The sequence below is a fragment of the Pteronotus mesoamericanus genome, unplaced genomic scaffold (assembly GCF_021234165.1).
Source record: "Pteronotus mesoamericanus isolate MK-2021 breed Mesoamerican mustached bat unplaced genomic scaffold, CSHL_Meso_final contig_502, whole genome shotgun sequence".
NCBI lineage: Eukaryota > Metazoa > Chordata > Mammalia > Chiroptera > Mormoopidae > Pteronotus > Pteronotus mesoamericanus.
Genome location: NW_026555187.1, coordinates 5636120 through 5647558, shown reverse-complemented (window position 1 = coordinate 5647558; position 11439 = coordinate 5636120). Strand labels below are relative to the sequence as shown.

The 11439-nt window shown below is 58.4% G+C and overlaps 1 protein-coding gene across 1 annotated transcript in view; it reads right to left on the bottom strand.

Annotated features, from left to right (window-relative positions):
* Positions 1 to 950: 950 nt before the first annotated feature.
* R3HCC1 (R3H domain and coiled-coil containing 1) overlaps positions 951 to 11439 on the bottom strand; it is a 32985-nt gene continuing 22496 nt past the window's right edge. The window contains exons 2-10 of the mRNA XM_054578818.1: positions 9082 to 9128; positions 8804 to 8884; positions 8296 to 8423; positions 7721 to 7858; positions 6380 to 6977; positions 4920 to 5092; positions 3573 to 3643; positions 2210 to 2305; positions 951 to 1282 (exon numbers count right to left, since the gene is read on the bottom strand). Of these exons, the coding sequence (XP_054434793.1) occupies positions 1146 to 1282; positions 2210 to 2305; positions 3573 to 3643; positions 4920 to 5092; positions 6380 to 6977; positions 7721 to 7858; positions 8296 to 8423; positions 8804 to 8884; positions 9082 to 9128 (1469 nt within the window). The 3' untranslated portion in view covers positions 951 to 1145. The remainder of the gene's footprint in view (positions 1283 to 2209; positions 2306 to 3572; positions 3644 to 4919; positions 5093 to 6379; positions 6978 to 7720; positions 7859 to 8295; positions 8424 to 8803; positions 8885 to 9081; positions 9129 to 11439) is intronic.

Sequence of the window (11439 nt, the reverse complement as noted above, 5' to 3'; positions counted from 1 at the left end):
AAAGGTGTGCGATACGCGCCTGTGTCTCATTTGGAACGCCGCACCCAGCCCCGGGCAGCAGCGCTCCTGCCCGTCGGCCTGAGGCAGCCTCCGCCGCGCGCGTCCACTTCGGCAGAGCCGGGGTCCGGTGTGGCCACAGCGGGCCTCCTTCCACACGCCGCCAAAGGGGCAACTCCTGCCCGCTGAGAGCAGTCTAAGGAGGTCACAAAACTCAACAAAAGTCAAAGTCCCGGCCTTTCCGGAGCTCTTGCTTTTGACTGAAATTTGTCAGGAGGCACAGCAGTTGCATTAGGACCAGAGGGACAGTTAGACTGTCCCAGGGAACCCCCACAAGGCAGGGCCTGGGCCGGCTGAGAGGGATAGGGTGGGGCCGCAGGGTGCGCGCGTCTGCAGAGCGGGGTCCAGAGCGCGTCCCAGCACAGCGAGGGTGGGCGGCCGGCCAGCCAGCCCCTCGCCCAGACCCAGGCTCCTGCTTGTGCCAGGCCCGTGCCAGCAAACTGCCCCCACAACGACCTCAAAGCAGCTCCGCTCCAACTCCAAACAAACCAGAAGTACCATGGGACCTGAACCCACAAAGGGGCCCTTGCATCTGTCCCTGTGATGGAGGCAAACTCTCTAGCCATCTCAGGTCCCACCTCTCTTGGCTTTGCTTGTGTTTATATCACAAGAATCCGTTCTGGGGCGCAGGGCCGTCAGCTCCGCGACACCCACAGCCACGCTGCAGCTCCCGGTGGCAGGTAGGACACCCCACTTGTGAGGGGAGACAGCGCAGGCATCATACACTGGGCGCGACCTGCCTCCCGCCCCCCAGCCGGGCAGGCTCTGTGCAGTAAGCCTCGCAGGCCCAGCGGAACCCTCCGGGCCAGTCTCCCCAAGTGACCAATTTCTTCAGCGCCCCCAGGTCTAAAATGGGAGACAAACAGCACCCCCTGGTGTCCCACGGTAGATCATTATTTTGAAGCAATCACATTATAACATTTTATTTTTTGTCTCCATTTCTGAAACTAAACTGAAGCCCACAGCGCCCCAGTGATGCCCCACACTCCCGTGGGAGCACAGGGCTGTTCTCTCTGTACAGGCTGTGGCATCGGGGCGCCAGCAAGTCCTGGGGAGGCGGAGCCAGGCCGGCCAGGCGGGCTGGCCGCTCAGGGCCTCGCGGAGGTAGGAGACGCAACAGCAGGCCGCTCTCTCTGCTTGTGCTGAAGCCCCAGGGCCCGGGCCACCAGCCTCCGCGCCACTGCTGTGCTTGTCTGTGGTCTCTCCTTTGCCAGACGCAGGAGCTCTAAAAGGAACAGGGACTTGAATTCAAGGCCATGGCCACCTCTCCTCCCAGAGACACAGAGGCCATCGGAGCCAACCTCGCTGTGCCTGTAGCATGGTCAGGCGCTAGTGAGGGGCCACCTGGGGCTGCCAGGTCCTGCCCTAACGCTGCCACTTGTCTGTGGCCTTCCTGTTTCTGCACCTGCACAGGGAGGGGGAGGAGTCAACCCCCTTCACCTCCCTACTTTGCAGGGCCATTTGGGAGGGAAATCAAGTCAGGACCGGGATACCTAGAGCTGGACGACCCACAGGATATTTACTGTCCCCAAAAAGAATGGGACAAAGGCCACACAAGCCACAAGAGTGGATGGTGTCAGCAGGCTTCTTTTGGGCTAGTTTTGCTGGCCACTACTTTGCAGCCACAGAAAACTGGCCTCCGAAAGACCCCTTCACGCTTCCCGGAAGGGGAGGGGCTGCCATCTATTTGGCACCTTTCGGGTGCCGCTTGCCTCCCCTGGCGGGTCTGCCACTCTTTGACCCACGCCCCCGGCACGCTCTATACGCATCTGCTTGCTTTACAGAGAAGGAAGCCAACTCAGACATCAGGTGACTGGCTCAAGGTCAACCTAAGTAAGTGACAAAGCCAGGATCACACGTCCTGTGGACTCTTTTTAACCCACTGAAAATTGTGGTTCCCATGGGCTTGCAGAAAAGACCACACTTATCCCTGAGCAGCGCCCAGCAGAGGGGCGAACAGGAGGGCACACCGCCCTCCCCGCTGGGCCCTGCCTTCCCTGGGCATCCCCAAGCCCCGGGGGCGGAAGGAGCACCACGGAGCCCGGGCGCCACGCAGAGGGCCTGTCCCTGAGCAAGGGGGCCCGAATCGCAGGAGAGGGCCCGCACATAACCGCGCGCGCACGGCCCCCAGCGGGCGCAGCCCCTCCCGTACTTGGCCTCTGCAGGGCTTTCAGCTTTGACTGCTTGCTCCCCTGCGTGAGGGGCCGGATCTTGAGCCCTGAGAAATCCTTGGTCAGGGCTTCAGCAGCTGTGGAAAGAAAACAGAGCTGGAGTCCCCCTCGCCTCTTCCTGGCGAGGCCCTCAGGGCCCAGGAACACACAACACCAAACCCAAAATGAACGCAGCCACTTCGTGCCCCATTCAGAGCCCAGGGACAGGGCCGCCCAGATGCCACTGTGCCATGGGCCCGCCCCGCCCCCAGCCCCGCATGCCGCCAGGGGCCACCTGTGCTCTCAAAAGGAAAGCCTGCAGAGCCAGTGTCCACCCTCTGCCCCGGCCTGCTCAGGGGCCCCCGTCTTCTAGAGCCTGGGAGCCTCAGACAAACTCTACCCTCTCCCCAACTCGAGACCCCGCTGGGGCGCACGTGCTCCCTGCTCGGCGTTGTGCCTGAGCTACCTACAGACACAGCATGTCAGAGCCGGGGCGGGGGACTCACGTCCAAGCCTCCCCCCGTCACCTTTGTAGGTGAGAAAACAGGCCAGGACGCGACGTGCTGGTGCCACGCAGCCTGGCAGGGCACAGAAGGCAGCCGCGGCCCGGCCAGGCCAGGGCTCGTCCCCTCCACTGCACCGGGCGGCCTCCCGGCCTCCCCTCCGCCTCCCTCTCCGTCGGCGCTCTCCCTGGGGCTGCAGCCCCCACCGGGCCCTGGTCCCCTGGCCCCAGGTTCTCCTGAGAACTGAGCCCACACCAGCTATGGCCTCTCCCAGCTCGTGTTCAGAAGCCCAGCCAAGAGGGGAGGGGGGTCACTCTATAAATACACCCGAAGTGAACGGTATGAGAGGGCAGCTCAGGGAAGCGACCGAGGGGGAGAAGGAACCTCCTGGAGTTCCAGCCAGGGGGCTGGGCTGAGGCCCCAGCTTTGACGCTGAGAAGCTTCATGACCCTGAATGGACCACTGACGCTCTGGGAACCCTGGCCTCCCCATCTGCAAAAGAGAGGTGCCCACTTCTTGAGGCTGTAATGGAACTGAGTGAGAACGCCTGTGTTTGAGCCACACAGTGGCCAGGATCTGAATACTTTTGACCTATAAAAACTGCACATTCACGCAGTTTCACTTACTATGTGGAAGGACCGGAGGCCTGGCTTCTGACATGGGTCCAGTGTCCCCTGAGCCCTAATGTGAGCAGGAAAGGCTGTGTGCGGCCTGACACAGAGCCCACCCTGCTCCCTGGGCTTCTCAGCTCGGGGGGCGGCCATAGGCCCACTGCCCGGACAGGATGGTCTACACCCGGGAAACCAAGGCCGCCCCCCTCAGCGACGGAGAAAGGGCCGGGTCCACCGCGAAGCCGCGTTACCTGAGGCCACACAGGGGAAGACGCCAAGGGCGTGCGTGTCGTCCACCCACTGGATCTTGACCTCCTTCTCTCTGAGACGGGGAATAGGACACAGAGTGACTACGAAAGCAAATGGACAGAGCCCGTCCTGCTAAAGGAAGTCCCCTCCCACCTCCAGCCTTCAACCACTGTGAGCCCAAGCCACGCTCCCTCTCCTCCGGGAGAGAGACGACCGCCCGCAGCCGACCCTCTCTGAGGACCACGTGCGTAGCTGCAGAAAGACACCACCTCCCCACTGGCCAGGCGGGCCCTGATTCCTGGGTCGGAAGAAGCCAGGCCCCAGATGCACAGCACGACCAGGGGTGAGGGAGGCTCCTCTAGGCCCTGTCAGAGCCGGGCCGAGCGCGTGGGGCGAGGCTGGAGACAAGAGGGTTCTGCGGCTGGGACAAGGGATAGAACCTACAATGTGCATGGCGCTGGTGCTGCTCCTGGTCAGCTTCCTTCCCACCGCTCAGGAAAGCACCGCTGGGTCGGAAGGCCACCAGAGGCCAAAACGGTCCCTCCCCCAAGCCCAGTCCCTCTGCAGACACTGACTACACTGGTGGCCCCAGGCTGGCCACACCTTCGGGGGACGGGAGCAAGTGAGCCCCGCGTGCCCCACCCCCACCCCTTCCTCTCTCCTCCAGCTCAGAGTCCGGAGGACACGGAGGGTGGCAGAGCTGTCAGAAAAGGGGCCACGAAGACAGGGACTGTTAAAAGCCTAAGCGGGGAAAGAGAATGGGGCTTAGACAAAGGGAAGTGAGCATTCAAAGAAAAAAAAAGGGAAAGGGAGAAAAGGCGGGTTGGCGTTAAGGAGTGTGGGGGAACAGGGGCAGGCTTCTCCCAGTATGTGCCTCCATCGCCACCCCGACTCTTCCCCAGAGCTCACTCCCCTCAGGGACGCTCCTGCGTGGAGGCAGGCGGCCCCCCGCCTGCTGACTGCCCCACTGGGAGGCTGGCGTGCGGAGCAAGGGGGTCGAGGGCCAGGGACGGGCTACCGGCACCCCGCATCCCGCAGCAGGGTCCCACGGGGGCCTGGCAGGCATGCGGACGTGCGGGGGCAGGCGGAGGAGCTGCGCGGGCCAGCAGAGTCAGGTCTGGGGCGTCTGGAACATGTCGACGACCAAAAATCGCTCTCCTCTTCCCTCCCGTCACGGCCAGTAGGCTGAACTGCCCGGAAGTATGGAGCCCCAAACAACAACATCCACTTTCTGCCTTTCCTTCCAGAGGGCTGGGTGCCAGCGGAGGGGCAGGCAAGTGTACCCAACAACATAGGGACGCCCTAGCTCCTCTCCGGATTCTGCCTCCCGAAGCCTCGCCCACACTCACTGGAACTCGGAAAAAGCTGCCAACAGGTCCTCGGTCTTGAGTGCCGGCTCAAAGTCGTAGATCTCCACCACGTGGGCAAAATCCTGCTCTCCGGGCAGCTCCTCTACGAAGGGGGATGTGTCCACATGCACCTTCTCTACCTGGATCTCCTTCTCAGTCAGGTTGTCCGTTATCTGGGGAGAGCGAACCCGTTAGTGAAGGGCTCCCCATGACTGCTTGCAAAACCACACACAGGCCTGCAGGCTTCTGGCAGGCAGGGGGTGCGTGCTGGGGGGCTTCCCATGGGAGCCGCACCCGGCAGGGGTCTCAGAGAGGCAGCATGACAGCACGTTGGCCTGGAGGATGGAGGAGGCTGCGTCCTGGGGGAGGGAACTTGCTTTACGGAGTCCCCACTGGGTGACGCACTCACACACACTGTTTCATGGAATCCTGAAAACTACTTACTCTACGTACCCCCTTTACACCTGGGAACACTGTAAATCAGAGCTAAATAATTCTGCCCGAAGTTGCACAGTCAGTAAGAGACAGAGCTGGGTAAGTCCAGGATCTTTCCTTCCCTCCTTAATGATGTGACATTAAGCAAATCTTTCTGGTCGTCCTTCACCTATAAAATAGCAATAAAAGGTGCCGGCCCTCCCGACTGAACACGACAGCCAGTCTCAGGGAGACACACAATCCGGGGGGACAAGATTTGTGAGACGAAGCTTCAGGCAGAAGAGTAGTTTTCATGACCAACATCTGTAGCCCCTTACAAGTGAAATAAGCCCGTTGGTGACAAATACCACATGATCTCACTTATAAGAAGAATCTAATGAACAAAATAAACTAACAAGAAAAACAGAACCAGAGACATGGAGACATGGAACCAACTGACAGCTGTAGGAAGGGAAGAAAGAGGGGGAATGGTGGAAGGAAGGGGAAGGGACTAGTCAAAGAACATGTACAACTGACCCAGGGACATGGACAATGGTGTGGGGACTGACTGTGGGCGAGACAGGTGGGCGGGGTGGAGGAGGGCAAAAGGGAAAAAAGTTGGGACAACTGTAATAGAATAAACAATAAAAATAAATAAATGAAAACAAGCCCACATACATCCTATCTGTGTTACCTTGTGAAGGATGTATTACCATCTGCCTCTCAGGTGAGGAAACTGAGACTCAGAAAAGCAAAATGACTTTTGAGCCCATAGTCTAATGGCTCCTAGGTGGCTGAGCTAGGACCCAAATCCACACCCCTGACACAGCGTCCTTGACCTTTCTCCCCTCCACTGTGTGAGGCTTGACTTCTGTGGACAAGACTGCCGTGCACGCCCCCCGTGTCTCCTAAGGACCCTGTCACCCCGCTCCCAGCCCTGCTCCGAGAGCACGTGCCCCACACACCATGACCCTCGGTCCCATCCACCCGGAACGGCACCCACCTCACTTCCGCCCTCCCTTTTCCGGGCTTAAGAGCCTCATCACCTCCTGCAGCAGCTCACTGTACTCGTCCTCGGAGCAGCCGCCGGGCCCCGCCTCTTCCACGTCTTCCTCTCCCTCCTCTGCCGCCAGGCTCTTCTCCAGCTCGCCCCCACTCCCCTCTTCCAGATCCGGCTGCAGACCGGCCGAAAGCTGTGTGGCCTTCTCCAGGCTGTCCCCCGTCGCTGGGAGGCTCCCAGGTCCCGAGGGCTGAGCGTCCCCTGGGTCCAGCAACTGCTCGTTCTCACAGCGCTGGCCCGGGCCCTTTAGGTCCTCTGTTGCCTCAGTCATCAACACAGGGCATTCCTGATCAGAGCTGGGGTCCCCAGCACCGACATCCGCAGGCTCTTCCAGGCGCCTGCCAGCTGGGGCATCACCCTGGAGCCCCGGGGCAGGGGCCAGCGTCCTTTCTTCTTGCCTGCGCAGTACCCGAGGCACATATAAAGCCTGGTCCGGCTTGCGTCCCCGTTGCCCCCGACCTGCCCGTGCCCCTCGGGGTGTAGAAGCCACTCCCTGGTTTGAGGTGAGCCAAGGACCTCGGTACTTGCTAGGGTTGGAGGCAGGAGGGCGGCAGGGGCCAGAGAGTCCATCTGAGCTGGGTAACCTGAAGCAGAAACAGAAGGGGATCTGAGCACGTCTGGGCCCCAGGAACATGATTTACTGGAGCTACCTGCCTTCCAGGCATGAGGCCCTCAAGTCAGCATTAGGCAAAACCAATGCCAAAATGACCCTTGAAAATCGCTTAAGGCATCATAGCGGGGGCTGAATGCTATCTCTGAACAAGCCCACAGCAGCCAAGCTCTCCCTCCAGTGTTTAAACTGAATTAGAGATGGCTGAACCTTCGAATATGTACCAGGTAAATACTTGCATTTAGGGATTGCGTTACTAGAAAAATATTGAATGTGGTTGGATCCCAAGTTCCCATGCGCGCGCGCCCGCGTGTGTATATAAGCACGAGGCTCAGAGTCACTATAAGATCCTGCAGGACACACGTGGAAACAGAGGTGAGTGAAGGCTCAGATGAGCTTCCCACAGTCATTCCTGGCCTCTGGGGCACATGCTCCCTGAGTCACAGGCCCTCAACTGCTCTCTCTCCTCCTCTCTCCAGGCCCAACATGCAGAGTTGAATCTGCTGAGTGAATCCCACCGGCAATGCACAGCTACTCCACTGCTGGAACAAAAGGCAGCGCTGGCTTTAAGCAACTGAGGCTGAAGACAGAGGCAGCAGCATCGGGGCTCCCCGCCCTGAGTTCCCAACAAGCTCTCCCCTCCCAGGGACTGACTCGATCCCTCCCTGCCCACCCACCAGAGCCACAGAGGGCCCTCAAAGGCAGCAGGATACACACCTGACGTCCAGGTGACAGACGACTGTCCTCCTCTTCCAGCCCTCCCCAACAGAGAAGCTACTCAAAAGGTCGAAATGCTCTGCTGTTCTATGGATCAGGTACCGAAGGCGACTGGAGAGTGGGGGGAAAAGCAGCACCCTAGGGAGGGGCAGAAGGAGTGCTGAGCAGGGGCTCCCGGGGCGGCCTCTGGGGCCTGACCGCCACCAGGTGCACTCCCAGTTTAAAGGTGGCTTAACATTAGGCTCCTTCTGCCCACTGGAGTCAGGCTGACGGCAAAGGACCTGAGCATAAGGGTTGTCACAGGGAGCAACTGGTCCGGCCCTTCCTGCCCCCAACCCCCGCCATTCCTGTGTTAGGCCCCATTGAGGCTGGAAGTTAATGCTCAGAATGACATGGGAAAAAATGTAACTGGGAGAGGCCAGAAAGCAGATCGTTAGCCAAAAGGCCAAAGTCAGAGTCAGCTGCAGGCCTGTTACCCGGGGTGCACCACTAGGGAAAGGGGCAGAGGGGGCGGGGTGCAGCTCGCCTTTCCTAGCAGCAGGGCAGGCCCCTCCAACACCCTCGCTCCAGCCTACTTGGACAGCTGCTTCTGCAGCAGGAAGCGGTCCAGCTCCTCCTGGACGCGGTGCACAAAGTCATTCTCGGTAGGGGAAAGGAAGACGCCGTCCAAGCAGAGAAGGGCCAGGATGATAGGAGGGAGGGCCTGTGGAGCAGACGGCCAGGGCCTGAATCAGAGCACAGATCCCGAGCCACCCCAACCCCGCAGTGCCGGTGCTGCAAGGGCCTTGGGGCCATCGTGGTCCTGGTCTCTCCTCCGACAAAAGAGAAGCAGGGACGTGCCCAGGGCCGCTGGCACAACAGCAGATGGGCACCGGAGGGGCTCCAGGCCCCGCTGGCGCCCGCGGCTGTAGGGCCTTTGCGCCCGGGCTCTTGGCCCGGGGGGTAAGAGTCAGAGAGGCCGGGGCCGCCTCGAGCCTGCTCAGCGGGCGCGGTCGGCCCTCCCCAACCCAGGTGCGAGAGGCTGGGAGGGCCCGGGCGGGCCGCGACGGAGTTGCCCGCCCCAGGCCCGGCTCCCGCACTCACCCGAGCCGTCCCAAGAGCCTCCGCCGCCCCGAGGGTACTCAGAAGCCCGCACGCCCTTTCGCGCGGCACAAAAAGTTGGGACTTGGCGGAGGCGCAGCGCCACCGCGCGACCCGGGGGAGACATCGCAGAAGAGACAGAGGGCGTGTGATTGACTTCTTTTTTTTTTTCTTCTTTTTTCTTTTCTTTTTTTTTGCCCGGGAGCGCACGTAGTGTCCTAGGATCAATTACATCCAGTGAAGACTTTGAGTGGCTCCTATTTATGAGGTCGTGCGGGTACCAGAGTTTTGTGCTTCACTGTCCTTCCTTGGCCCTTACTGATGGAACCTGTAAAGAGGTCCAACCCTCATTAAAGGGTCATTAACCAGGGGCACCAGCCTTGTGGATAACAGGCCAGAATATGGCTTGTTGATTTGCAGGCCATCAATTATACTGCCTTACTACATCCAGAAAAAACTCTAGCACCCATCTTAAATAGGGCTTGTAAATCTGGCTATGGAACAAGGGCTACAATAATCTAGGAGACCAAGGTTGAAATCCATCCTGCTGTGTCCTGAAAGGTGCTGAACTGTAAGCCCTTGAGCATCCTGAATTCAGAATTTGAGAGCAAGCTGGGCCCGAGTGACCAGCACCGAAGGCCCAGGTCTTAGGAAAGGAGTGGGAGAGTCCAAGTGAGGTCTTTCTAGGATCTATGGGTGAGGTCAGGGGAAGAGGACACCTCCCAAGGCCGGCTGGGAGAAGAGGCCTGGGGACAGAAAAATGGAGGAAGATTAAGATACACTTTGCCCTCTTGCCATTTTTCCCAGAGTATTTCTTAAGAAGATGGTGGTATTATATCACATTTATGAAAACTATCTTTCCAATGGTTTTTCAAGAATAAAAAGGACCCTGACTGTTGTGGTTCAGTGGGTTGGGCATCGTCCCACAAACAGAAACGTTGCCGGTTGGATTCCCAGTCAGGGCACATGCCTGGGTTGCAAGCCAGGTCCCCGACTGGGTGTGTGCGAGAGGCAACCTGATGTTTCTCTCACACATCCATGTTTCTCTCCTTCTCTTTCTCCCTTCCTTCCCCTTTCTCTAAAAATAAATAAATAAAATCTTTTAACAAAGAATAAAAAGACCTTGACTAAAGACAAGACCAAATGCAAAGAGAACTCAGGGAGCCAAGTAAGTCGTGAGCCTCGGGGAGGGGGCATGACTGTGAGAGGAGATTCTGAGGGCTTGACAGGTCCCCTGCCCCAGCCTGTGGCCTGGAGGAGCGTCCAACCCCGGGCCGGGGTGGGCCAGGGGGTGAGAGGGCAGCAGGACAGACAGGGGACAGGGGTCCTGACTTTGCCAGCCCCCTCCCTCACCCCATCCTGGCTTAACTGAAGTGGGAGCAGACCCAAGAGGAGGCTGGGTGCCCGTGTAATGGCCTTGTTTTGTCTGACCAGACTTTCCTGACTGGCGGTGGGAGGCTGGGAGGCAAGCCCACTCAGCAGCTATGGGACCAGACACAACCTGGGAGAAATCTGCCTGCTGGCTGAAAACAAAGGCCCAACTTTCTCAGCAAAGTCCCCGTCTCTCCTCAAAATGGAGGGACAAACCAAAAACCCGGGGGACAAGCTGCACCTCCACCTCTTCGAGCTGGTTTGTGAGAGAGGGATTCAGAGGAAAGCCGCTCCTGAGCCCCGCTTCTACCACAGCGCCTTCCAGTAACTCAGGCCGAAAGGAAGAGAAGCGTCAGCATGCAGGCCTCTGCCGTGCGGCGCGGAAATAAATGGAGCAGGGGCCCAAAGTTTGTCTACCCACTCTCTGTGATGACAAATAGCAGATGAGGACAGAATGGTTCCCATTCAAAGGAAAATAAACAGAACAAAAAGCAGCACAAAGGATATGCAGAATTTCTACAGCAAAAAATAAAACATAGCAGAAAAGAGAGGATAAGAGTGTATTGGAAGATTCTCTTGGGGACATAAAAAGAAGAAAATTTCAGTTAATAACTGCTTCATGTTCCCAAGGAAATCAACGAAGCCTGATTTCCATGTCACAATGGATAAATCGACAGACTGAAATGAAAGAGAACTGCCAGAGCCGCGGAAAGATGTGAAAGAGGCAATCACGCTCCTCACAGAAGCAGCAAAAACCACAGCCCGCCATGCTGCTAACCAGTCAGTGGCCCGGAGTAAAGGCTCGTGAAAACAAAGACAGCTACTGGCTCTGTAAAGCTTGCTGGGTAAACTGCAAGTGTTTAAGCTTCACGGCAGGCCCTGCAGCTGCAGCTTCTCACCCGGAAGAACCACCTGAGGGCACCCAGCTACTGAGGGCAGAGCTGGAACTCACTCAAATCCAGGTCTAGCCTGACTGCCACCGAACACCCCAAAACTAAGATTTTCCTTTTTTAGGACAGCCTTCGAATTGCCTCGGTGGCGTGGCCAGCAGCCCAATACAAAAGTCAGGAATTCAATAAATTAGATGGATTGGTCAGTGGGAGAAGCGAGCTAAGTGTGTGCTGTAGAATTTTACCTGAAACAGAAAGTATGATTGAAAGACCATGAAAAGACTGAATGCAGGGGCATGCATTGCAAATAGTCCTATCTGAAGGGATGGACCTGCTGCCGTAGTGACAGCTATGACCTAAATCATAGCCCAGTACAGC